General features: G+C 42.0%; 1 protein-coding gene across 6 annotated transcripts in view; it reads left to right on the top strand.

The window, feature by feature from the left end:
- LOC146178322 (S-adenosylhomocysteine hydrolase-like protein 1) overlaps positions 1–27,904 on the top strand; it is a 266,939-nt gene extending 239,035 nt beyond the window's left edge. For 5 of the 6 annotated variants that reach the window (XM_084578136.1, XM_084578133.1, XM_084578134.1 and 2 more), the window contains 12 exons: positions 4,775–5,022; positions 5,891–5,962; positions 6,044–6,074; positions 7,157–7,251; positions 8,860–9,036; positions 9,678–9,724; positions 11,231–11,383; positions 13,792–13,957; positions 16,138–16,236; positions 17,735–17,882; positions 21,597–21,717; positions 22,451–27,904. In XM_084578136.1, coding sequence (XP_084434262.1) covers positions 4,775–5,022; positions 5,891–5,962; positions 6,044–6,074; positions 7,157–7,251; positions 8,860–9,036; positions 9,678–9,724; positions 11,231–11,383; positions 13,792–13,957; positions 16,138–16,236; positions 17,735–17,882; positions 21,597–21,717; positions 22,451–22,457 — 1,364 coding nt within the window. In that variant the 3' untranslated portion in view covers positions 22,458–27,904. Of the gene's footprint in view, positions 1–4,774; positions 5,023–5,890; positions 5,963–6,043; positions 6,075–7,156; positions 7,252–8,859; positions 9,037–9,677; positions 9,725–11,230; positions 11,384–13,791; positions 13,958–16,137; positions 16,237–17,734; positions 17,883–21,596; positions 21,722–22,450 lie in introns of those variants that run through there. The other variant, XM_084578135.1, reaches the window with a different exon arrangement.

The raw sequence follows: 27,904 nt of genomic DNA, 5'->3' as shown, positions 1-27,904 counted from the left end.
ATCTCATTAAGGCACCTCTGCGATTTAAGTATAAAGAGCAAGCTGGTTTAATTATTGGTGCAGTGCCTCTCGGCTCGGTTGAGCATACTGTAATGAATTGTTTCTTTTTTCTCTGCGTAATCACGCGAAGAGCATTCGGTAGTGGTCATGCCGTTACTGTGTAGAGCCCGGACTGCGGGCAACTGCTCCCTCTTTTCCTCTGTAGGAACAAAAAGTCGGGATTAATGGAATAACTTGTTATATATTGTTTTATGCACTTTTTTTTTCTTTTGAAGTAAAACCGTTTTTGTCTCCGGTTTTAAAAGTGATTGTGGTATTGCATACCAAGATACTTTGTTGGGCGAGTTGGTACTTATTCATTATTAATATAAACAGCGCGAACACGAAAACAAGGGACAAGAAACAAGAAAGCCACAGTACATGCGCTGACTCACAACTAAGCCTAAGCCGTTTACTCCAAGGCCCAGAAAAACAAACATGAAGAAAACGAAACAGTCACGTGAAAAAACCCCTGGGTTCACCTGCTGCATAAAAATTACTTTAAAAAATCACTTAAAAAAGGCACCTCTTTGCTTGAAAGAGCAAGAGACGTCTTGCTGACACACTTATTGTCCGTTGAAATAAAATACGCTTCCACTATCTCTCTCGTTATCTTCTCTTTGTGGCGATATAAAATCTTAACACTGTCAAACTTAGGAGTGCACTTCTTCTTCTCCTTCTTCATTATTTCACATGACTGGCAATGGGATACCAGAAACGTTTTGTCCTTTCTAATTTCCAAGTTTTTACAGTGTTCCTGTAGTCTCTTATTTATACAAACCGGACGGTGTATATATGGCTTTCTTGTTTCTTGTCCCTTGTTTTCGTGTTCGCGCTGTTTATATTAATAATGTGGTATTGCAGCCGGTGGTGTTGAGATGGGAGGGGGGAGGCCCGGCCGGTCATGCGACGCCGGCTCGAATTGCCGAGGAATTTGCGCATCATTGTTTAATACGCCATCATAAGCTCCGGAGCTGTTTGCTGCAACAAAATTGCTGCTCGACAACAAAGTTTCGGCTTTGATTGGGGCTGGAGAGTGGTGCTTGACGCCACTCGTCGGCATCTGACGTAGGAGACGGTCACATGGATCTGCAAAACTTTGCCAAAGCCTGTCGTGTGTCTTCTCCATAATGGTGTTTGCTTTCATTCTTTGAACCCCTGTTGCACGTTGTTTATTTTTAAATGGTTTTCGCGGGTCTTCTGAACCCTCAATCGCCATCATCAAATTAAAAGAATTATCGAAGCTCATAATGATTGGTATTGGCAGTTGTCTTCAAATTAAATGGTACAATTAAATACGTTCCCTTATCGATTTACTGTTTGCTTTTTTTTTTGTGATATCTCTTCAGTGACTTGACATATCAGCCTATATGACACACACACACACACACACACACACACACACACACACACACACACACACACACACACACACACACACACACACACACACACACGCACACGCACACGCACACACACACACAGACACACACACAGACACACACACACACAGACACACACACAGACACACACACACACACACACACACACACACACACACACACACACACACACACACACACACACACACACACACACACACACACACACACACACACACACACACACACACACACACACACACACACACACACACACACACACACACACACACACACACACACACACACACACACACACACACACACACACACACACACACACACGCACGCATGCATGCATGCATGCATGCATACATACAATATTGTCGTGGACTGGAAGATAAAGCGGGCAGTATTGCGCGGAACGTGCTCAATTTATGTCCACAGTCATTATAACCACCTTTCATGTCGTTGTCTTCGTCTGCTTTCCGTCACGTAATGAAATGTTCACGTGCAATACATGTATGTTGCTTCCGTTATTGGCTGCCGACTTATACATTATCTACCTTCATTCAATGAACCTTCACAGATTCATTGATCTGTTCAACTTAGTTTCGTAAAATTGTAGTCCATTTATATTCCCGCTTCGTTAGGCTGGCTGGATCTCCCCGCCCTTGTTTCCCAACGGGGAGTCGACCCCCCGCTTTTACCGCCGTAGCCGCGGTTAAACTTGTATTTGGTTCGTCTGGTCTTGTCTGATGTTTTCCTACTCGATACGACACAGTGCTGTCGCCGAGACAGGGCCCCTCACCATCCCATCGAATTGATTCCAATTACAGCCAGCTACCAAGCCTCTGATATAATTTGTATTGGCGCGTGTCATCACTCTAGTGTTGTTTCTCGGCAGCGAAAAGATGTCCTTCCTGTCCTTTCGGCTTCCTTTGCTAGTATTACTGATTAAGTATGCGTTCATTTGCCTTGGCATGCTGCACACGCAAGCACCGTGCTAACGTGCGTACGAACACACATGTATGCACACGCACGCACGCATACACATACACACACAAATGAAGGGAACGAGCAGCGTTGTGTTTATTCACCGCGGTGGGGTCGGCCTGGTTGATTGGCTGTCACCATGGCTTGGCCCGTTTATAGTGCGTGTGCCTCTGCTACTGCTCGGTCGTTTGCGTTCGTGAGAGCGACAACTTTCGTGGTCAAACAGCGCTTTATTCTGTGTGGGCCTGGTGGTGTTCACTGCTGGATGATGCCTACTGCGTCGTTCATCGAAAGCTATTAACAGAGCTAGAGGCATGCCGGGAGAAGGTTCGCTCTCCGTGAAAATCGTGAGCTTCTTCGCAGTACAAGATAGCCACAGGCGAAGTACCCTTTACAGGGGCAGAAGGGTAACTGTATGAGCGGAGCAAAATGGGTGGGCGGCATATTTTAGATAAAGCCTTATATTGAGATTTTGCGCTTACCTACATTGCACTAGGTTTTCTTTCTGGCTTTTATTATTAACCGTCGGCTGCGTGTCAACTGCCGGCGTTGAGCGGGGGAAAATTTTGCGGAAATATCTGACCGCGTGCCTGTTATTACACGCAGAGGCAGGGGAAATGTGCGTGGTTATCGAAAAGGTTCTCCGGCTATTTGTGGCATCAAAGTGGGCATTTTCAAAGAACATCGGGGAACGTGAACGTGCAAAAAAAGCAAAAAACAAAAAAAAAGAACGAGATGGTGCTAATCGCGTTATCAAAATCTTTCACGTCGATCCAAACTGCAGAATAAATTGGTATGGTGAGACCATTGAAGTCATTCACTGTTTTGTTGAATAAGGGTGTTTATACACTACTGACGTGACGGAGGCGCATCAGCAGTGTGTATAGGCGCATCAGCAGTATATATATATATATATATATATATATATATATATATATATATATATATATATATATATATATATATATATATATATATATATATATATATATATATATATATATATATATATATATATATATATATATATATTTATTTATTTATTTTACCTCTCGAAATTCGAAGCTGGCATATAGGTTCAGATCGACATCTTTGAATGGAAAAATCGTTTTGGAGATAGTTTATACATTGTTTTGGTCACTAATGATTGTACAGTACGTGGTATCCACGCACGAGGCATCGCACAAGCTGTTCCCAGGTCTTCTTTCTCTTCTGGCGTGGCACCGCTGAAAACGCAGATAAACAAGGAGAAAAATGGACGAGCTGGTAATGGGAAAAGCGATAGCCCTCTAACAGTAGCTATTCTGGCTCAGGTACACTGCACCATAAATTGGCAACAACTAGGGTGAGACTGGAATACCTGTCTTGAATTTAGTTTACTGCGTGGCCGCCCGCAAGTGGCTCTTCAATCGCGGGCCGTGCCGGCCGCGCTCAGTGGGCGCGCAGTAGAGGAAGAAGAGGAAGATAAAGCTACGTGCACAATTGCCTTTGTTTGGTTGGAAGACGCCGTCATGAAGGGAGAGTCGAGCTGCAGGGAATCGCGGAAACACGACTACGCGCTGGTGAAGACCGATCTTTCGCAGCGCTTCGAGAACCGGCCTGCCTCTGGGGGAAGTCAGAGTATGTCCTTTACTGCCTTTGCGACGGTCGTGGTGAAATATGAGCGAGATTCGTCGAAATCTGCTTCGCGTGCACTTATTCACCTCCTCAAAGATACCCCTGTGTCTCTGCATGAGTTGCATGCAGTTTCATAGAGCATGCACATTGTTCTGCCACAGTTAATGAGTGATGTAGAATTGAGGTGGTACGCATGCTGCTTGCTGTAGCCGAAAGCCCGCGTTCTTTTAGCAGTTTTAGTGTCTGCTTGCAAATGCGCTGTGTATTATTATTGAGCTTTGCTTTAGCCTCATAGATGGCTGAACAAAGGATTATTGTTTAACATATTGTCACCTACATATTATTATTATGCATTAATATTGTACCATTCTTAGGCTGAGGCGGGTGTCATCACTAAAAAAAAGAAAGTGGCGTGGTCGTAGCATGTTATTGAAGTGGGTTAATTTTTCCTTGTGGCCATATATAGTCACGTTACAACACAATAAACTGCATTCCTCATCACATGGCTAATTTCTTGCAGAAACTATTCACCGGGAATGAAAAGGCCACATTGGAACTATGTCCACTTCCTGAACACGTTTTTTTGTTTAATATATTTACTCGGTTCACGGCAACTTAAATTTATCTTTTTGCCACTCAAATAGCAATGACAGTAATAGTAGTGTCTGCCGGCAGTTGAAAAACCAACACTGACATCTTCTCTGTTTTTTTTTTTTTTTTTTTTTTCCCCTCCCGTGCAGCCTCGTACACAGACACAAGCTCGGACGATGAAGGCGTGTCACCCCGCGAAAAAGTCCAGAAGAACTCCAAGGGCTTCAGCGAATTCTGCGTCAAGAACATCAGCCAGGCGGCGTTCGGGCGACGCGAGATCGAGATCGCCGAGCAGGAGATGCCCGGCATCATGGCATTGCGTAAACGCGCCGAGCAGGACAAGCCCCTGCAAGGTGCCAAGATTGTCGGCTGCACGCACATCAATGCACAGACAGCCGTGAGTATAATAAGATGTCATTGCCATGGTCTGCACCGTGGTTTTTGCGACTCTGACTTTTTTTCAATGGCATATTTTGCTCCTCAGACATGGTGCTGTATCCCACCAGGCTTGTACCCATACTGCACACAAGACTAGTTAACGATCACTTGTAACAGAGCAGAACAAAGCAGGATATTTCTCATTCCTTTCTGTAGAAACAGCGTGTTATCCTGCGTCCTCTCTGTGCGTTTTTGCACTGTTTCTACGAAATGGATCACCAACTCGCCCCATCTTCTGTTTTATATTTGTAATCTTTCAGGATTCACTTGACTGCATATCAGTGTCCTGTGTTTTATACTGTTGTTTCTGATGCTTCGGATGGCTTGGCTCCCAGCAACCATGTAGCAACCCACTCAATTCCTAACTGTTCTGAGTCATGTTCAAATTTGATTAGTATGCATTATATACCTGGTGTGTTATGAAAAGTTTAGCTATGGCATCCACTCTGCTCAGATGCTGCCAGTTGGAGCTGTGCTTGAACAGATACAATGTCATCTTCCAAGGAACATGAGCATTGGGTCATGAGGATGTTAGAGATTATTGTATGCCTGGCAGATGTTTGCATGAATGAGAAATGTTTTTCTTTTTTTCTGTCGAGGCATGTGTGGATGCCTTGTAGTTTGAATCAGAACAGGCATTTTGAGTTTACAGAGACTCGGGCAACCTGACCTGCGTGCTTAGGTACAATGCTGTGATACAGCGTGTTCATAGTTGCTCATGGTGTGAAATCTCAGCTTCATAATTCATCGCTGTGCTTTCTGTCATTGCTGCATTGTGTTTCTTTTTAACCTGTTGCTCAAGTGTGCAATTCTGACCATGTCCGCAGGTGCTGATTGAAACATTGGTGGCTCTTGGAGCAAGTGTGCGATGGGCTCCTTGCAACATCTACTCGACCCAAGTGAGTACATTTGGGCTATACCCCAAGGGAACGTTTTCTCAAAAATTGATGCTTCATAACCACTTTCTTGTCTTTTCTTAGAATGAAGTTGCAGCTGCTCTTGCTGAGGCAGGTGAGGAAAAACATTCTGCAATATTTGGTACACAAAATGAGCAAAGCTGAAAAGCGGGTGTGTGGTAAATTTTCACAGCAATAAAGTATGTATTAAAGGGCCACTCTCCACCCTCCGGTTGAAAATATTCTCTTTCTCAGTGATTGGGAAGCTTCGCCCCCAGAACGCAAGGCCGCAAAAAGTTTTTGAAAAGAGTAATTAATAACGGAGTTACAGCCGCCGCAGTCGACCCATTTTGCATTTCCCTCTCCTTCCGTTCCATCTCAGAGGTTTTTTACTCCACATATGGCACGAGGTGGGGCGTGGTAATCTGCATGCGCGAAAGCGAAATGGGTGAGGGAGCGTGCACCGCTGCATTCAGTCCGGCCGTGGCGAGGAAAAAGCGCACAGCAAGCGGCGGACACAATTAGTGTGTACGGCCATCCTTCACCCGTCAGTGAGCGAGGAGGACTAATGGATGTCATTGCGATTCTGACGTCAGCCTCGCGGCTCGTCGGGTCAGCATAGAGAATGGGGAAGCTGGTTTCCTGAAGGAGAGGATGAGAGAGCTTTGATTTGTATTTTTGCTGCTTTGCGGCACATCACTGTAGCACTTCGCACAGACTATCTCCGGTATCTGATCGAAGCATTAGGCTCCTTTGCTTAAAAAGGTCATACCCTGGACAGTGACCCTTTAGGAAAAGCAGTAATTGGAAACTGGAAAGGGTGATTTCATACAAAAAACTTAGAAAATTTATATGAATAGTGGTCAGAGATTATATGTGAGAGAGGCTTTTGCTTAAGTACTGCACTTGGCTGATGATAGAATTTGCTATTTATGAGCATAACCTTTGCTGTTAAGGCACGTTGCACGCAAAACATAAATGCACTATTTTATTTTTTATGAAATAGTATATGGCATGCAGTTGTACTTTTCTGTTGGGTTGCCAGTTCTCTTGCTTAAAAAATGTTTTCATAAATACAGTAAGGATTAATTTGGTGATTTCTTAGCTTTCATAGATTAAGCTTATTTCAAAGCATATTTTTGTACTTGCTAAGGCTTGATCGTGAGTTATGCCACTTGCCTATTCTTGCTTTTGCAGACATATCTGTTTTTGCCTGGAAGGGTGAATCAGAGGACGACTTCTGGTGGTGCATAGACAGATGTGTTCATTCAGAAAATTGGCAGCCAAACATGGTAATGTATCACTTTCATCTATCTCTGAGGAGGTGCAGTATTGCTAAACATTGCCTAAAGAGCTACGTAGATAATAAAATCATTTGTGATTTTATTATCTACATAGCTTTTATCTACATAGCTTTTTATATCTAGATAGCTATTATCTACCATGCAAAGAAAATGCAGTCATGTATTCTGAGTATAATCAACTGTTTGCGAGCTGTGCACAGATATTGAGTTAGGTACAACTTTCCAGCTCCGCATACACAAAATATTTTATAAAATGAAAGTAATGCAGTATTGTTGCTGATTTTGAAATTGCATGGGGTATCTATGCCTAGCATATGCTACCGCATCCCTTTACACATTATCAGGTCGATAATATAGAACAGATAATTCTGTCTTGGATTCTATTATGCATTCTTTATCTGGAACCTATATTTCAAAACCACTATGCATAAAAACTTTGTAACATTTTTTTTTTTTTCACTGTTCATTTAAAGAAAAGGGCTTTCTAAAAATGTCTACAAATTTGGTCCCTAATAAATTGCATTTTGATGTCAAATCTCACTTATGGGTGGCCATCTCCTGAACATGTTAAAAATATTGCATGGCCTTATCTTTAGCACTTCATAGATCAATGGGCTGGGAAACTTTACCTGATAGGCAGTTCTTCAAGGCCTCCTTAGTTATAGGTAAATGGTAATATCAACAGTATTTTATGCCCTGCTTATTATCAGAGGGTCACTGATCTCCCAATAATGCCCTGACATGAAGCCTCATATGTCATGATGGCCCTCCATGTCCCCGTTGCTCATCTCACAAAATTGGAGAGTATCTGGAAGTTCTTTTATGATCTTAATTGTACTCCAAAAAAGTACTCGCATTTTGTTCTGGCTGGCTACTTTAGTTAGTTACCCAGGGGGAATTGAATTTGCCTTTATCAGTAGGGTGCTGCATTCTATTCACACAGACACTGCTGTAACTGAAAACTGATTTTTTATAAGCTAGGAAAGATAAAAATGAAACATTCAGGTAGTACCATCACTGGGCAATTTTACAATGAGTAAATGTATATGTCGGCACCGACTTATTTTCGGCATCATGGATCTCAGGGGCTAGGAATGCATTTTCTTCCAAGCAAATGCCAGCGTACACAAAGAGAGCTACAGAAATATATTGCCAGTCGCTTCAAATGGTGGAAACTGCAGTCCCTACCAGTGTATTTATTGCGAGTTTGAATAAGATGATGGGAGAATTTTTAAAACAAATTTTCTCTTCCCATAAATGCATGTCTTAATTCCAAACATACAGCATACACAAAGAGAGCCATGAATAAATTTTTTTTTTTTTAAAGCAGTAATAGGATGGAGTTGCCTTAACATTCTCTGAGTCCAAACTCATCACTTACTTGCATTAAAATTTTATCCTTGAGTTCTTCTTACTAATATTATTTTCGATTTGGAGGAGTTGCACAAAATATTGGAAATGCAAGGGCAGTTTCAGAAGTGCTTTGTGGCACTGATCATAGCATGCCTCATATTTCTAACCTTAGCGTAGCAGGCTATTGATGTAGTTCAATAGTAACCTTCGATTTTTGGCATTTTTCCTGGGTATATGCTTCAGATCTTGGATGACGGTGGAGATGCAACACACCTGATGCTCAAAAAATATCCGGCCATGTTTAAGATGATCAAGGGTATCGTTGAGGAGAGCGTGACTGGCGTGCATCGCCTCTACCAGCTCTCCAAGTCCGGCAGGCTCACTGTACCTGCCATGAACGTCAATGACTCCGTCACAAAGGTAGGCATACACATGTTATCTCTTTAACTTGCTGCCTCTTGTGGTCTGTGTATTGGCTCTGTGCTGCTTTTTTACAAATTTACCGTTAGTCATTTCGTCTTCAGTGTGTTAATGGGCTCTGCAGCAGGCTAATCTTGTATTAAGGTAAATTGATAGCATTACTGTAGCTGATCTTGCTTTCCTTTTCATGCTGATGAGGAAGCTATATTCTGCCTAATGCGTTTCATGAACCTAAAAAAAAAAAAGCTCTTTAAGACATTGAAATGAGCTAGTACAGTCGTGGAGAAAAAGTAAAGCGGTGCTAATTTTGAAGTAAAAATATATTTCTGCATTGTCTCATTAGCCAGTAAGACAGTACATAAAACACACATGTCCCCCCATACTTTTGTGCTTTTCAATGACATGCAAGACTTGATGGCACAGAAAGAACTTTTTTGGTCTAGCATCCATGCTACTAGCTCTGTTTCGTGGCTTTACCTGTGCGAATTGTTTTTCCTCTTTGTGACCAGATCTGTAATCATATGCGAATGTTGACCTCAGTATTGTTGCATATTGTGGAAGCTGGTCTTGATATCAGGATATTGTGCCAATATTTTTATTTCCATTTAATATTCTCCTCTTGCTTCCCCATTTGTGTGCAGACAAAATTTGACAACCTCTACAGCTGCAGAGAATCCATCCTTGATGCGTGAGCACATTTTTGTTTTCCTTTCTTTATGTCTGGTTTCAGTAGTCATGTTATATGAACCTGCAGGCAGTATGCATCAGTTCAGTGCCCTACATTTTGCTTGAAGTGCTGCAAACTGTGTGGATGTTTTTCGAACCTTTGTAACAGATGTAATTAGCGAAGATAGTAGTCATATAAAAACCCAATGTCGTAGGAATGTCCAAAAATATATCAGTGCCTAAATCTGAACTCACATTAGTGCCCAAGTACTGATTTTTTGCTCAAGTACCTATCTTTTCAATGGGCTTGGATCGAACATGTGTCGTGTTCGACCTGAACCCATTGCAAAGCTAGGTGCCTGTGGATTGTCGAGTATGTGGATTCATGGAAACGCAAGCTGATCGAAATTTTCAGAGCCATTCACTGTGGCGTCCCTCGTTGCCTGAGTTACATTGGGATGTTAAACCTTATGAAGCAAACGAAACTATTTGGATGTTTGTCCAGATAGTCCAATCTGTTTGTGGTGTAACAGTTTTTGTATTTTGATTTGCTTCTTCCATCTTCACATCATTTTCCTTAGGACTTGTTTGGCAGTATATTAAATGGGGGATATTACATAACACAGCAAAGTTAGGATTGTTGCTTTTGCAGAGATCTGTTCATGTCTCTGCTTGGTCCTTTGCACTGCAATGAATTTCTAAGCCATAAATCTATGTTGGTATTTATTTTATTTAAAATGCACGACATTAGGCTAAAAGTCATGGTAAATTTAATGTATGTATAGTGTGGCCATAAAAGAAATATTTGACTTGTGCACCAAACGCCAGAGTGATCATGCATGAGACTTTTGCTGGATCATTTTTGTATCTGCTAGAGATTTATCTGTTCAGCCTTGTAAAATATTTATTTCATATGCGATATGTTATATGCGTGAGGTCTGATTTTTTGGGGGATGAGAGATTGTTTACGACCTACCATATAAATTGATAGATGCATCAGGAATCTCATAGAATCTCCTATACTAGTCTGCACGCAGGGTGATAACCTTATAAATTATTGCAGTGAATTCCCTTAGCACTGCAGAACTTTAATGTGGTAGCGTTCAAGGCCCCGTGTTCTAAAACCAAGCATCGGCGGCCATCTGCTGACGTTGGTGTTGGGAGCGAAGAATCACGAGCTTGGCACTGGCAGGCAAAAGCTGGCAGCTGACATGGCCGGACACTGATTGAACGTAGAGTTTCCTGACATTACATTTGGCAGGAGCTGCCAACTCTGGCCTCTCCTTTCATATGGGCGGGGATGTCAGAATCAGCCTGCCAAAACCCTTGCATTCACGTTACCCCTAGGCCATGCAGGCACATTTATTCGGCTTGGTTAGAACTGGGCTTTATATTTATGCGATTGTTCCATACCCTTGAAGGCGGAGATTAAGTAGCCCCCATAGTTTTTAAAGGACTCTTTGCATGCAGCAGTGAACTTTTGGCACAATTAAGCCAGCTTCTTTTGTTGATGTTGGTTGGCTTGCAGGCTCAAGCGATCGACTGACGTGATGTTTGGTGGCAAGCAGGTCCTTGTGTGTGGCTATGGCGAAGTGGGCAAGGGCTGCTGTTCGGCCCTGAAGGGCATGGGAGCTGTGGTATACGTCACTGAGATCGACCCCATTTGTGCCTTGCAAGCCTGGTGAGTTAGTGATGGTTGCACTGTGTAATGAAAAAATATGGGGTGTCTTACAGTGCCCCCTCAAACCATTTTATACTTGAAAGCAGTCTCTTCAGGGTATAATTTCTTAGATTGAATTTTGAATTATTCATCCAGCTTGAGTCAAGTCTGAACCTCAAGTATGATGTTGCACATGTGTTTCTCATGCTGAGGTGAGAGTGGATGTGACTTTTGAGCTCTGAAATTACACATTTCCTGCAGAAAGAAAATCAATAGCAGAAACCATCCTCCTCCTTCCGCACACCATGAAGATGGTCACTACATGCACAAATAGTTTACTGACAACAATATATCAGCGCACCTTAAGGGGCCCCTCAGCACACATAGTATGTGCCAATACACTCACTGAGGCACATTTTAGAATAGATTTCGGGCAATCAAGGTATAGGGTGTGGTGAAAGCATGTGTGCTGTTATTTGCAAAATGTAGCCACCGAGCAGCCATCGTACCTGGCCAGACAGCATGCACACAGCATGCACCGTAAGTTGGGAAGCAAGACATCAGTTGCTTGCATGGTCTGCTGCCAGTTAACATCTTGTTGCACATTCTCTCATGACACTAATGCTCAGATGCACTCTATGCCACACAACATTTCATCCATTACATCACGAAACTGGGATGCTCACACAACTTAGTCTGATGGGGATTCCCGGACAGCATCCAGCCACCTTAATATCTCCTCAATACTCTTTTGCCTCCCTGAATTCCTCATGTATAACTGAGCTGGACCGCTCCACCTCCAGAACTACAAACTGCTGCATGGTCCCACCTGGGCCTGTGTTCCGAGTTCGTGTTGTTTTCAGAAGTGTTGTTTGTGCCATTTTTGCCCTCCCCCGATTTGTGGAATAGCCGTAACTCGAAGTGGCAGTGCGCAGTCACTTCCTGTCACTGCTCTCAGCAGGAACGGAACTGACATCCAATTCCAGTATTTCGACCAATCAGATTATTCGAGGTCAGGGTGAAAACAACACTTCTGCAAATAACACAAACTCGGAATATGGGCTCTGGTTGCACATATCCATGATTGCTTGCAGTTTGGACCAATGCTACACAGCTCACGTAATACTAATTATATGACAGACTCAAGAGTGGCTCAAATATGCGCTGGAGTTATCAAATACTTTTTTTTATATCCTGTGCCGTGGCATGTGCGCACCAAGTATTCGGCGGAGAGGCATGAGTGGGCACTGAAACATAGTCGGACTGAAGAAATGTACCTTTTGGTGTGTACAGCTTGTGAAGCATATTGAATGCTTGCCTGACTAGGAGCGCTTGGCATTAAATTTGCGTTGTTAATTGTCATCTGTGTTGGAAACAAGAAATCAACTGTACTGACGCAACTGGATGATATAGTGTATGAGCCTTGGCTTTATATTCATGCTGAAGGCATGCTTAAGTTTTGCACTTCATGATTGTGGCACTCTAAATCAATTGTCTCTCACAACTGGCAAAGGCCGGCCTATTCAGTATTAGAGGAAGTAACTGAGTAGCCTTGTTCATAGCAGGAGTCTTGTGGAAGAATGTAGGTGCTGTCCATATAATGGAGAATATGCATGGTCTTGCTTCACAGGCATACGTTGGAGATTTAAGAAAATATTACCCTAGCTTGTTTTGCTAATCCTATTATAGAGTCATGCCACTGCATTGCAAGAACAAATTGTTGAACAGTTTGTCTCTAGGTATACGCCTACCTGATGAGGTAATACCCAGTCATGGAGTGTTAATAAGCCTCCTGCTATGACTGCTCACCACCCACAATTATAGTACCTTCTGTATTTGGTGAACTCGGTGAGTGGACTGCTTAATGTGACTCTCAGTGTAGCATGAAGTCAAGAGAGTTTTCGTCACAGCCATCATGGAATGCTGTAAATGGTATGCCATGTGAGCAACATAATTGGGACAGTAAAGCATGAAACTATGTGAACTATGTGTGCATGCAGACAAGAAAAAATCACTCATGCATTTGCGCTTTCACACTGCCATTCTCTGGTGTCCTACACTCAAAATACTGGAAAAGGTCTGTATTGCTTTCTTATCATTGTTCATACTAATGTGTCAGAAATGCAAGTACCCTATAGGCTCTGTGCATTGTCATCCTGTTCATTGTTTACGCAGCAAGTTGGTTATTAGTGAGGCGTAAATATATTGAAAAAGTAGGGCCCTCATAAAAGGTGTCCACATGAAAGGGGGACATATTAAAGACGTAATGTGCATAAAAACGGGCCTCACCATACTGTAGTGATGGAGTGCGAATAAATGCTGTATGATGTTTTCCTTACTCTGCAGTAAGCAAGGAAAGAGTATTAGTATGGAGCTGTGTTATTTAAACAGGGGGTCTTACTCATATGGAAAAAATTTTCTTGTGACAGCATGGACGGCTTCCGTGTCGTCAAGATCAACGAAGTTGTTCGTAACATTGACATCCTCATCACTGCCACCGGCAACAAGAATGTGGTCCAGAGAGAACACATGGACAAGATGAAGAACAGCTGCATCGTCTGCAACATGGGCCACTCCAACACAGAAATTGATGTGGTGCGTGTATTTTGCTGGGCCTTGCCTAGCTTTAAAGGGCAACTCCGTCAATTTTTCGATACTCGCAGATATCAACAAAATTTGCACCAGTCGTTCTTCTCGACGTCAAGATCACATGTTCCAAAAAGCACAGTTGAGGACACTTTAATTTTTCTGCAAAGTACTTTTAAAGATAGCACTTAAGGACCCGCGAATCACGCTGCCAGACAGAATTTTTTTACGGGCAACACTGTGCTTGATGACTTCATAGTCATGCAGGGGTGTCAAGCAGACGGCGACGAAAATGCAGCGGCTCTACTTGTCGCGGCTTGTACGGTGTGGCGTCACCTGTACAATCCTAAAAGGTACTACTGGCATGGGGCAGGACGACGGCGGTGCTATTCAGAAACGGCCTGGCACAATGCAGACATGGCTGACAGCATGCTTGCAGACAGTATGGATCGTGGAATCACTGTCTTGTAGTTTCAGCTCACACTTCAATACATTTCTTTGCAGCGATGAGTGGTATAGCTAGTGTTGTGTTGTTGGCTGTATGTGGTATTCTACAAAAAACAACACAGCGATTCACCACCGATTTCCCGAGGAAAAAGAGCTTCGTGACAAATTGAATCCTGCATTCCAGTTCTCCTCTGCATCTGAAAATGCATGTGTGCTCGGAACATTTCACGCAGGACTGCTACCAACAAAGGATGGTTCTTATAGACGAGTTTGACCTCGTGAGTACTAGGCGATGGTTGAAAGCGGATGCTGTGTCAATGATCTTTCTGCACACGACATAAGCTAAACTGCCTGCCATAGTCCGCCTGTGACGGCACGGCGGATTGTTTGCAAGCCACCGCCAGAAACAAAAGCGCGCTAAAATCTGTTGATCTCTTAAATAATACATGGTTGGATAAATGAATGTCAAAAAATAACCCTTACTGAGGATTGCTAATCTGCAACGAGATTCTGGGGATAAATGCACGATACAAGCGCATTTCTGCTCTCAGCACCCAGCTGCTGATATGTGACTCAGCTCATCCGATATCGTACTCTAGCTCTGCTGCTAAGGCATTGCCGAATCTACATCTTTCTGTTACTCTGAGAAAGTTGGGTTGACAGTAAGGCCCGAACAGACCATTTACTATAGTGCTAAACCGCCTTCCGCTGTGGCTTCAGCGTGAAACAGTTTAGGCCTAGCAGCGACTAGGGCACAGCATATGGCCAAATTGCTGTTGTCCGCCGCTCTCGCGGTCAGCACCATTGTGGTAAGATCGCTGCATTCAGTGCGGCAAGCATTTCGAATTTGTCGTCTACATGATGTACCACTTAACGTATATTACGCCGAGCAAACAATTCTGAGAGGATCGGACGGGGCTACATGCTGCGCCATCGGGCACATACTCTTGAAGGTTGTATCCGTTGAACAGCACACTATGCAATGCCTATATTTGTTGCTCTTGAAACTTGGTTTAGTGTGCACAGTGTTCATAGTTGAAAATGCATGGCCAGCCCGTGTGCTTAAAAATTTCACACCCAGATTTTTTCGTACCCTCGACACCAACCCCAAATCGCAGGCAGATTTTGGGTTGGTATCGAGAAAAAAAAAAAGGGAATTTGTAGTAACGATCGGTCGCCCTCAGATATACCGGCCGCTTGCATAGTTATGGCGTATTGAGATTGCTTGCTCGTTCGGCCCTCATTGGACATGCATGCCAAATATTGCTTGTTTTTTTTCTTAATTGCATTTGAATAACTATAGTCCTAGCTGCCCCTGTCCGAGGACGACTCACCGACATCACATAGTAGCTAGTTTCACATGGTGCTGTATGCGACAGTGATTGACGTTCACACACCTTGGCGGAACGGCAGCGGGTGCTTGCAGTGCGGCTGCACGCCTGTGTCATCATCATGTGACGTCCCGCAAAGAAGGGCTCTCTGGGCCTGCATGGGAGTTTTATTCTTGATTAAAGGTTGTTGCTTATTTAAAATGATTTCTTGCGTATTGTAAAAAATGTGAATGTAAATGTAAATCACGTACTGTGATGACCTAGCCTTCAGCAGTATAAATCAATCATTAACTCAGTACGATTGAAAAATCGCCGGAGTTGCCCTTTAAATGAGTGAAATTCAAGGATTTCATTGAGGAATTCAAGACTAAGCGCAATGGACTCACTGTGGCAATTTTTTTCGCTCTTCAGCAAAGCCTGCGGACTCCCGAGCTGACCTGGGAGAAAGTTCGTTCCCAGGTGGATCACATCATTTGGCCAGATGGAAAACGCATTGTACTACTCGCTGAGGTGAGCCTGTTCTGCAGTGCATTTGGAAGCTATGCTAAAAGCACCATGAGGTGTGAACTTGTGTTGAGTGCTGCAAAGCACTAGGATGTCTTTCAACAACAACAGTTATGCTTCTGATATCTTTATAGCTGATAACAATCAGCTTCAGCTGATGCTAAGCTGAAGTGTATGATGTCTGCTTACCTTCTTTGGCTGATGTAGTGAGATCACAAGAAGTGGGTTTGTGCATGAAGTGGGACAGTTTTAAGATTGCAGTTTGGTATTTTGTGTCAAATGAGAAACTCAAATATACAGGAGCAGACATCTTGATATGTCTATAAAGGATGCAATTCAACCCACTGTGCCTTTTTTGCATAATGTGACGTAGTGATTGTATAACTTGTGTGCTTTTATAGGGTGCTGATGAAGTAGGTCATGCACAATACGTTTGAGTTGCTATTGTTGAATTTAGTCTCAGAAGTGGAATTGCCATTGAACGTAATCACTTTTCACCTTCAGTGCATGACAAGCATTATTTGCATTGTTGTTTTCACTGGAGTAGACTAGCTTTGCTTGTTGCAGTCTTAATTGCTAGTGCACTAGAATTTTCAGTGCAGATATTGCATGTGAAGTGAGAGACAAAAGCATAGCTTTTATTTCAAGCTGAAATTACCCCAGTACGTGGTCGAAATTATGCGGAGTCCTTCATTGTGGCGTCCCATAGCCTGAGTTGCTTTCGAATGTTAAAGGTCACGAACTTAACCAAATCAAATTGTACACAAATAAATCACTAACAGGGAGGAGATTTGTAATGTTCTAGTTTTTATAATGCCTTTTGTTAGTTTGGGCGACTTCATAATTTTTTTTCACCTATGTCTTCAGAACGTCAGGAGCCTCGATAGCCCAAGTCTGCTCTGTTATTGTTTCCTTGTGCAAATGGTAACCAAGGAATTGGTGCCCATAGTTACTACATGTTAATGGATGATGCTAATCACTGCTGAAAAATTGGTATAGGGTTAGGTTTGAGATTCAAGCATGAAAGAGCCTCAGATTTTGGCTACAAAAAGCACGCTTTTCTGAATGTGCCAGCATAAGAATGTGCCATCATCGCTAATTATGACTGGGGCAATTCGAAAGACCATCATCGGAGTCATTCTGGTCTGACTTAGATTTGTATTCTGACATCAGGGAAACTGCAGAATGTTTCTATGAAGGAAAGAATTGTTTCCATATCAAAAGAAAAAATTTAATTAAAGGGTTCTTATTGCTATGACATCACCAGATCAAACAGCCGTCATCATCATGGTGGCTAAAAGTAAGCTCTTAAAATATTTCTACTGTATGATATATTGGCCTGACAGATGACGTTTTGTTCACTTTAGGAGTATGTGGTGCCAAAAGGTTTGAAGTATATATAGCGAGTTGACTTTGCAATGCTTACCTTGTTTCTGCATAATTTTCAGTTCAAGGCATGGTGCGTATCTATTAATTGTGTGCATTTGTATGCCTTGGTGTGCAGGGACGTTTGGTGAACTTGAGCTGCTCCAGTATCCCCTCGTTCGTGGTGTCCATTACTGCGGCAACTCAAGCTTTGGCTCTGATCGAGCTCTACAACGCCCCTCATGGGCGCTACAAGAGCGACGTGTACCTTCTGCCCAAGAAGATGGGTGCGCACCTGTTAATGTTGTTCCGCACTTCCTAGAGGGTAGACTTTTACGCAGCGATAAATACGATTGGCAACAGTGTGCATCACGCAGATATGCTATCAAGAATTGGCCATGTGTTTTCTTCCTCTTACGTTCATTATTAGGTAGAGGAATTAAATACAATCTATTAGTGACCAGTTAGCAATAAGCTTTTGTATGAATACATTGGACATAATTACATGCATATTGCATTGCTACATTTAGCTAATTACGTCCTAGAAATATGTGCGTGGGGAATTCTGATCCAGCTTTGCTTTAGTAAGCGCCAGATTGGGTTAGATTTCTGTAGTGGTCAAAATTATTGTGAAAAGTAATTGCCATTCAGGAATTAGACAACCGATAGGAAATGTGTGAGGTCTGTTTTGGGTGTTTGGAGTGCAAAGCTGAACTATGGTGTGTGATGCAATTCACTAAGGTGGCTGCGAATAGAAGTGTTCAAAATCTTTGTGTTCACTTGCAAAAAAAAAGAAAAAAAGAAGCAAAACAGTGAGATCCAGATTACATGTGAGAAGACAGAAATGACAAGATTTGTGTTTGCATTTGCTTACGACAGTGCATGCAAGGAAAGTTTTTTGTGCAGTATGGTTTATTCCACAGTCATAAAACTTTTCTTGCTCGCTTTCAATCCAACATTCAGTTCTGTGTGTGAAAGTGATATTGTTGAAAATTTAATTATAGTACTTAGACTCCTCTGTGGCGAAATTTCGTTTTTCCCCTATTGTTATTGTTCTTTGTCAGTGATCACTACAATACAAGGGGAAGTTCAAAACTAAGGTAACTGAAGCTACTGCAGGTGTGATATTCCTCTTGTTCTAATTTCTGCCCATGGCAGCAGCGGAGACACAGCTTTCCTGTGTATCTGTTGTGGCAATTTCCAGTGGTAGTTCTGAAGCAGGTTTTCATGCTCCGGGATAACGATTCTCAATACCACTGGTCAACCAAGATAGGTTGCGTGCATTCTGCTGGTCGTTTAGAGCAACTTGGTGTGCTCTAGCTCGATCTGCCTAGCAGAATCCGATCTTACCGAAAGTCTGGTCAGCGATTTAACTTCAAGAGGCTTCGGAAATTTTTAGGCCTGTTTTTGGCAGTTTCACAGATATCGGCAGAAGATACTGGGCATCACCGTTTTTGTTTTTCGCGTGTATGTCGAAGTGCGTGCATAAAAAAATATCAACAGCATTAAAAGCATGAAAAAGAAAGTTGCAAAGTGCCGTGCTTCCGCCTATATCATACTTCCTCATACTATATCATACTATATCATACTTCATACTATATCATACTGACTTCCTGAACCGGCTTAGAATTACTTCCTTCGTGCCCTTTGCATGTTCCACTGGTCAACCAAGGCTGATCCACTCTGTAGAGGTTTAGGTTGCTCTGTTCAGATTCGGGAGCCCAGCTCCAATCGACCAGTGGAAATCGCCATTATACATTACATACGCAGGAGACACAAGTGGTTCATGCTGTATTGAGGTACATTGGCAGACTGATGTGCTGAATGGGCATTGGTCTGAGCAGCCAAGCCCGTCCACCACAGATTGCAATTTGTGCTGTATTTAAGGTATGAATCAGGGTGTTCATGGTTGTTCACTTCATGGCAAAGGACCTGTCATCTCGGTTTACTGTGCACACAATATTGTCCGTGGACCATGCAGGTTATTAAAAATACAATTTGGTCTGCTACTTTGTGACTAAGGGAAGAAATTTGATGTGGATTTTCCGTCTGTGCTTCCATCAATACCTATGTATCCCACAAGAACAAATGCTTGTGCAAATTGGGCAAATAAGTTGAAAAATTAAATTTGCTGGTTCCAATCGCATACTATTTAGTATCAGTATATGGACCTGTGAAGTAAATTTTATAAGCTTGTTTTTCATGTGATGCCACATGTTGGGGTTTTTCATTCTGACAAGAACGTTTTCTTGATTAGTTTGTAGACATATACTTATTGAAGAATCTGCAATGCCTCTTTTTGCTGCAGTTCTATATCATGCATTTTTAATTCTGTCAGTCGTAGTGCTCACATTTGAAGTAAAGGTTTTGCCATGTGAAGAGGAACGTTTAGGGACACTGTGCATCACATTTCTTCTCTGCACTTATTTTCTTCGACTGTTGCTGTTGCTTTCCGATTTTAAAACACTGCCACCTCCAGCTTTTGCGATCAACAGTTTGTGCCAATGTAGCAAAGCAAATGTGAGAGTGCGCTTTGAACATCACAGGCTGTTTTTCAGAGGTGTGTTAGCTCAGGTAAAGTGCACCAAGCCAAAGTACATGCAAAATACACCAAGCTTTCAGTGGAGGCTAATAATAACCAGTTTTGTCCTTCAGAAATATCTACTGCTCGTGTGCTGCCCTGTTATGCTGTTATTTGCAGAGCCTAACAAGAAGACACCCAGAAAAGATTTTGATAGCGATTATCTAATGCCACACACCTCTGGACGGGATTTTTCTTAGCATGGAATCAAGTTTAGGAGCTCTGCTTAGACCCCATAGTTTACAATTCTTGAAAAATTGCTACTCGGAACCGCTGGGGTGATAGGTCACCCTGCATTCTTATTTCCCTCTTCCTCTCTGAAGTAGTGGGAGGAATCTGGATGAGTGTCCTTACTGGGCGTGGCCAAGTGACATGGCGAGGCAGGGTGCTTTTTTAACCTTTTTATTTTTTTTCCAGTGCATCAGCACATATGCGCTGTAGGGGAAAGAGTAGGAGCATCATTTTTATATCACTGGTATCTTCAACATTAATGAAGCTAGCTTAATTTAAAATGTTCGCGGTACAATGGCAAGTGATATGGAATACCAATTGCTCATAGACTTTGGCTGACTGTAGTAACTACAATTTCTTGTTTTTTTTTAAGGGAATGAGGTAAACAAGAAATCTAAAAATTATCATTTTTTGTTTTTTTTTTCTAAATACGAAAGTGTATCCTTTCTATCTTTTCAATGTGTCACACTTATCTTGTGCAATTCATATCAAATTAAAAAAGCGATCTGAAAGCAAACAGATCAGTGAGATACCCCTGTTTACTGATGGTGTTTTCTCAGCTTTTTTCAATATGATTTTAAAAGAAAACAAAATTTTCCTGTGTTTAGTTGAAAGGAAAACTCCTCTGGCAACAATCCAAATTGTTCCCGTCTTGTTCTAATCCAAACTTGGGACTGAAGGTTTTGTGGTTTTCTCAAAACAAGAACTTTTGTTATGTCAGTACCATTATTTTAGAAATGACAATAGATACCAACCTGATTTTTCTTTAGCATGCCGTATATTTATGTGTCAATTTACTATACCAAAATTATAAGCGTGCCAATAATATTGTTAATTCTATAATAAAAACATGTACAAAATTTGGTCGAAATTAATTTGTGGATATAAAAAAAATCGCAAATAATTTGCTTTTTCTACATACTCAAATAATATTGGTGCAGTAGCTACAGGCTGAAATGCTGAACAAAATATATTTGGCAGCTATCTTCATTATTTGCTGAGAACAATGCACGACAAGGTGCACCACAAGGGGCACCACAATACATGGGAAATATGGCACCTACCCTGTCTCCTTAAACAGTTGGCCGATTTGTTCTACAAATAGATGTGCATTTGTATAAGTTGTGTGCTTTCATTGGTGTTTTAGCGTGGCTAACAAAATTCCTTTATGTGCTTTATTCGTGCACAGATGAGTACGTTGCGAGCCTCCACCTCCCGACATTTGATGCCCATCTGACTGAGTTGACTGATGACCAGGCCAAGTACATGGGCCTTAACAAGGCTGGGCCTTTCAAGCCCAACTATTACAGGTAAGGCTGCTGTACTGGCAGTTTACTCTAGATTGCTGGACATTCATGCCCAGCTGTTGCATTGCTATTCAGAATGGCTTTTAGGGGCAGTAACAAGTCTGTGCAGAGTACTGACTTGCATATATATAGTAAGTTATGCAATTTTTACATTAGAAATGCGCTCTTATCGATGCTTAGTTCGCATTATAGTCTGGCTGGGGACTGAAACCAAAGATGGCACAAGCTTTTTTGCTGTTGCGCTAAGTAAAAATTAGTTGAAGGAATAGCAAAATGTAGGTTGCTTAAAAAAAAAAAACTGCAGTGACCTGATTGTAGTGATTTCCAATTCTATTGTGCACCTAATTTGTAAAAACTGATAACGCACACTTTGTGCGGGAGCTTGAAGCTGTTCACATCTGTTTCTACATTAATCACATCACTTCTTTGAATTGTTTGTGGTTGCTTAACGACCGGTAGTGACTGGTACTTGTGTAGAATGATGCAATGGCATCACTTAGCGGCAAATGTAGCTGAAAGAATAAAACGGTGCACCCTTCATGTTTTCCACACTCACTCACAACCCGGCTGAGTGGCTTCTTCTGGATAAATATGGAATATTCTGGATAAATGTGGTGGCATCTCTTGTCACAGAGTCGTAAAGCCTCATGGCAGTGGCTTTGAGCTTGTACAAACAAAACATTACAAAGCTTTGCAACAAAATTGAAATGCTTTGTCTTCTGTTCTTGCTTTTCAGGTATTAACTGCAGTGTCGTCACATAGTAGAGCATGGGAACAGCCGAGCATTCCAGTGGGCACAACAGCCAGAACAAGGAAGGGAGAGAGAAGCTTTGGAACGCACCTGACCGCAGCATTATGGAGTGTGAAACCCGCATGTGTCGGAAAAGCGAATGCGAAGAGGAACAAATATCCAGAGGGTGGGGGATATTGGAACAGCTCAGTGGAGAAAGGTTGGGGGAAGGGGCAAGTGTAAATTTCGATACTGTTCTTTCCTTGTTGCACCTTCGGTGAAAAAGGAAGGAAAATGCCACTTGACACCCGTTTGACTCCCCTATTGTACATTTAGGGAAGAAAGGTTGCACCTTCAGCAAAAAGGGGTTGAGAGCTACTTGACACCCCTTTGACTCCCCTCGTGTGCATTTAGGGAAAAAAAGGGGTATAAAGATGTCAGTTGCCATGGTTTTCTTCCCTCGTGTACATAGGCTATAGACTCTCTCTTTAGTGCCTGTTCAAGACAGCGAGATACGTGAACCGATGACACTTCTCCCTCTTGTACATAGGCTATAGACTTCTCTTAGTGCCTGTTCAAGACAGCGAGATTAACTTGCAGCTGATAATCTTAGCAGTTACACAGTGTTAGAGTGAGTGGTACCAGCCTGGTGCGGGTAGTTAGTTCAGATTGATTGCTGGGTTGATTTTTTTTCTTGCTCCTCTCTCCAAAGGCTCGTCCCCAAAATATGGCTGGACCCCTCCTTGTTTTTTGAAGTGTTTTAATGCTGAAAAAGATTTAATTTGCTGCGCAATTTCACTATTGTTCACTGCCACATTTGGCACCGCAATGCAACAGAGCACAAGATTTAATATGATCAGCTGCAAAATCTTGTCTTTGCTTTCATTATAAATGTCCTGGCACTGAATTTTGTGAAAACTGCTCTTTGTTGAGCAAAACCGATATCTTGAACAACAGTTTCTATTAGGTACTATTGGGTGCATGCTTGAATATGCCACCATGTATTAATTAGCTGCTTCCTGTTGAGAAGTGTGTGCAGTTTGGATAATTTCGTCTTGTTGCTAAGATAACTCGGTACACAGTGATGTTGGATTTTTATTGTCGATGCTAGAGGCTATAGAGACATTCATGTGATCAGAACATTTGAAAGCCTGTGCATGATTACTCACAACAGTGTGCACTGTAAATTACAACCATGCTGCAGACATAGTGCCTGATTTTTTCCTAAAATGTTATGATTGGGAGTCCAGTGTAATTTTGTTTTAGCTTTTATCTAGCATTAATCTGCTCTGAATTCTCTAAATTAAATCACAAATAGTACTGAGCTAGCACTTAAATGCTAACAAATGTTTGGGTATCAATTATGTATTGAATGTAGTTATCGCATTGGTAGTCACCAGAAGTATTATTTACAACAGCATGAGTTTGTGTGATGGTTATGCTAGTAGCTGAAAGTTTATTTTTTGGTCAGAAGGCAGAATGATTTGAGCAGCTGATGTGATTGACTTCTAAGGGGCAGGCCATGTGGCATCTACAGGATTTTGTCTGCATGGTGTGTTACCTTGGAGGCTATGTGTGTGCCGGCTTGATATTATGGCCTTTAATGAGTTAGGGAGGCAAATTCCCGGACAAAAGCTAGGCATACAAAAATAAATTCCTTGCCACAATTCATGTTCTGCATGTTCAGTTTAATAATGCATTAACTGCCGAAATGTCAATTACATACTCACAAGCCGAGAATGCAGTGGCGAAATTTCTCGAAGGTATTTGTCCAGAGAGAGAGGAATTTACCAGCAGCCATGCAAAAGAACTTTTTCTCTCTCATGCCAATGGATAATGAAAGGCATAGTGTTGGCGACTGGTACACAATCTGTGAAAGAAAGGAAGGAACGGCCTTGGCAAGCATGGACAAAAGTCCTTCCCTTTGGAGGGGAGCCAGAGTTGAGAACTTGCACGGCTAGATGAAAAGACTTCATTGAGAGGAATTTTTTGCTGCATTCTTGATTTGTAACTGAGTATAGATGCGTGTAAGCATTTGGTAGATAGGCTAAACTGAAGACAAGACCATGCCTTTAGTGACAAATATACACTGACGACATATTTCTCAAAATAGACATTCAAAATGATGTTAGGTTTTAACAAAGAAACCTATTTGATGTGATAATTTATGTGGTGGACACAAATTAATAGCCTGCTTTTCTCTAATCCCATTGATTCAACATGCAATTTCTGCCAGTATTACTATAAACATTGGTAGTAATGACATATGCATAATTTTTTTTGTATGCCCTTTTTTAATTTTAATGTAATATTGAGCTGCATCAGCTGCTACTTTTGTGCATCTCCCAAAAATTAAGTTAGGAAACAAGCCTGACTGCAGGATACATTTTCCTAATGTGCCTTTTGTTGGATATTCATTTTCATATTGGCTTCTTCACTGTCACCGTGAGGTTCAGATAAAAGTGAACAAATGCCCTTTATTCATTCACGTTCACTTATCAATGTGAACTTTGCTAGTGCTCCACTAGGTGTAGTGTCAAACCGCAGGCATTGGGCTAATGCTGATGGCTGTTCGTGCCGTTGTCCCCCGCTCTAACTATGGTTCATAATCCTGAATTGGAAGATCAAATTGAGCCGTGACAACCTTATTTCAACCCTTTATGTTTGTTCTCTATTTGATTTTGAATCTTTCGCTTTAGCCCTTAAGGGTTTCTGTTTTTATACCATTAGCTACGGAGTGAATCACTTCGAGAACGTGGCTTAATTGGCATGACGAAAACGGTCCTTACAAAGGGGCATGTTGCTTTTCGGGGCGGGCCTGCTTTTCTCACTTCTCAAATTTCTCAGCTTACTTTGCTAGCATTTTTCGCTCTGCAGATTTTCTGATGTAGTGTTGGTAGTGTAGGGCCTTTGAATAACCAGCAGAGCTTCTTTCACTACCTACCTCCACTAATGCTGGCATGTTTCTTCTGCTTGCTCTGGGAATTTGAAATGAAGTCGTGCACAAGAGCATTGCTTCCTTCTACTTCGCTGCTTTCATTGTTTTCTTACCTTCTGGGGATCACTCTTAAACTACACAAGCTAACATACAGCCCCAAATACACAATCATTTTGTTGTTTTCGTGCTGCTTTGAAAATTATGCTAGGTGGCCAAGGCTGCGTTGTTGTGAATTGAGCTGGCTGAACTTGTGGCTACCATCTTTCATTTGCTGCAATATGAATATATACTGTAGTCATGCTTCGCAATCTAGCTTCGTTGAAGAGTTATCTATAAATATATATATATATATATCTTTGTACTCATATGCGTGTGGTGATGAGAGGAAATGTGACACAACATTCCCATGCGACAGAAAAGCAGCTAAGCCGCAGGGCACTTCATACACCAGTGCTGCCGGGCGGCTCTCGGTGTCTTAGACTACTTAGGAGTTGAGCTGTGTGAATATTGGTGGGAAATCAAAATTTAGCATGGCTGGAATCGCAGCTTTGTGAAACAAAAGGGGACTTGGATCATCAATGCCTCCAGTTGCATCAAATAGTAATAATGATAGCATACAGCACTGCAGTTTCCATGTGGTAGTGGCGGTCCTGCATAACTGATGGCTTATGTATTTGAAAGCATCACTGTATGATAGACGTGAAAGGCTTCGCTGTATATAACATCTAATTTGCTCTTGGATCTAGGTACATAATGTGTGGTCCATCGAGAACTGCAAGAGTGGACTTTTAAACATAAAGATGCCAATGGGTTGGTCTGTTTCGTTATTGCTTGTCGGAGATCACCATCTGTTCTAAATTAGTATGCAGACCTTTCTTTGTTCAAGAGTCTTCAGGAGACGATGTTTCCTTTAGATTTGTGTACATGTGCAGTTACGACACTCCCGACAGTTTGAATTTTGTGAGAGACAGGAGAACTGATTTCTTCTCTCCATACTATTTGAGCTTCATAGGTCCCGCTCAAAAGCTAATTCTGTGGCCTGAAGAATTTCGGTCAAGCCCATGTTCATTCGATAGCCAGTTCAAATGTGGTGTGTCTAAAATTGCAGTTCCAAAATTGTGACTGCTAGCACAGCAGTTCCAAAACGAAATCCAGCAGCTTCTTGTGTAGCAGATTGTATACATTGTGTGGGGTCTTTTGCCTCTGCCTTGTCTCAGGATGTGAAGCGCAGTGTACTCCAGTGGTCCGCAATGGTTTACAGATGAGTTCGCATGGGGCTTTCAATTGTGCGGCTATGGCCTTGCCTTGCGTTCTGTCATTCCTACCATCTAAAGCACATGCACTCTGCATTTAGGTGCAAAAATGTATTGTGGATGGGGAAAACACGAAAGACGACGAAAAACGCCTCACAACGAGTTCACTTACTTTTCTTTTTCGCCACTTTTGTTTCTGTGATGTGAACCCACTAGTGTTTACTTTCGACGTTTTTCTTATTTTTGTGTTGAACATGACAATGTTGATTTGAAAACACTTGTCTCATTCTGCAGAACCGCACATACTGTCTGTAACACCAAAGTTTTTGTCAACTTTGTGTGTGGGCAGCTTGTCCAGAGGCCTCCTAATTTGGCATGTGTAAAAATCCTTGCCATTGCGGTTGGCTGAGTGGTTGTTGGATGTCTCATTTATTTGGCACCTGCAGTGATGTGTTGCTGTAGAGTGGAATTTATTGTGCCAGAGTGTCACGTGACGATTTCCTTTTTGCCTCGTGGCTAAGAGGGAATACTTGAGCTGCAATAGTGTGTTCAGTTACAGAAGCTCAGTACACACCTGATTACTGTCTCTTTAGTGATATTTTAAAAACTCAGCCATGTAGTATGTCCATATAACAAAGGCTGTAAGGTCGTATAAGGCCAGAGTATAATGTTTACACAAAATCTTATACAGCACTTTTTGCCATCGTGTGTACTTTCATTTGCATTTGCGTTGGCTTTGCTGCATCTCACTGTGTTTGGTTCGTCAGTGTCATTCTTCTTTCGACTGCTTTTGATGCTCTTGAAACGTGGAAGCATTTTGGGTGTGGTTATGTTAAAGCGCAAAGAGTGAGATTCACTCACCACTATTTTTGTTTGTTGCTCTACATTGCTTTTGTCTGCGATTCTTCACAGAGGTGATGGTGATTGCAGAGATCGAAGGGCATCTACAACGTATGAAGAGTCATTACTGAAAAGTGCTAGGTGGGTGTTGCATGAAGACAGGATCGCAGGGTGCCTTGAGAACTCTTCCGCAGTGATTTGCTGAGTGAGGACAAGTACGGTCTGTTGAGGGTGCACGAAAAAGAAGAGGTGCAGACAGTGAGAAGGGAAAACCCCTGAAAAACTAATTTCATACCGTTTGATTCGTTGACGTTTTTGTCCTCTGGCTGCGCTGCTTACTTGTCTTCTGCTTTTTTCTTTCTTCATTTATGTGGCCTCTGTGTGTTGTAATGCTACATTGTTTTTGATAGTAAAGTATTGTTTTTCAAA

The sequence above is a fragment of the Amblyomma maculatum genome, chromosome 9, assembly GCF_055883805.1.
Source record: "Amblyomma maculatum isolate TAMU_Amacu chromosome 9, ASM5588380v1, whole genome shotgun sequence".
NCBI lineage: Eukaryota > Metazoa > Arthropoda > Arachnida > Ixodida > Ixodidae > Amblyomma > Amblyomma maculatum.
The sequence above is the reverse complement of the archived record's forward strand: the minus strand, read 5'-3'. Positions and strand labels throughout refer to the sequence as shown.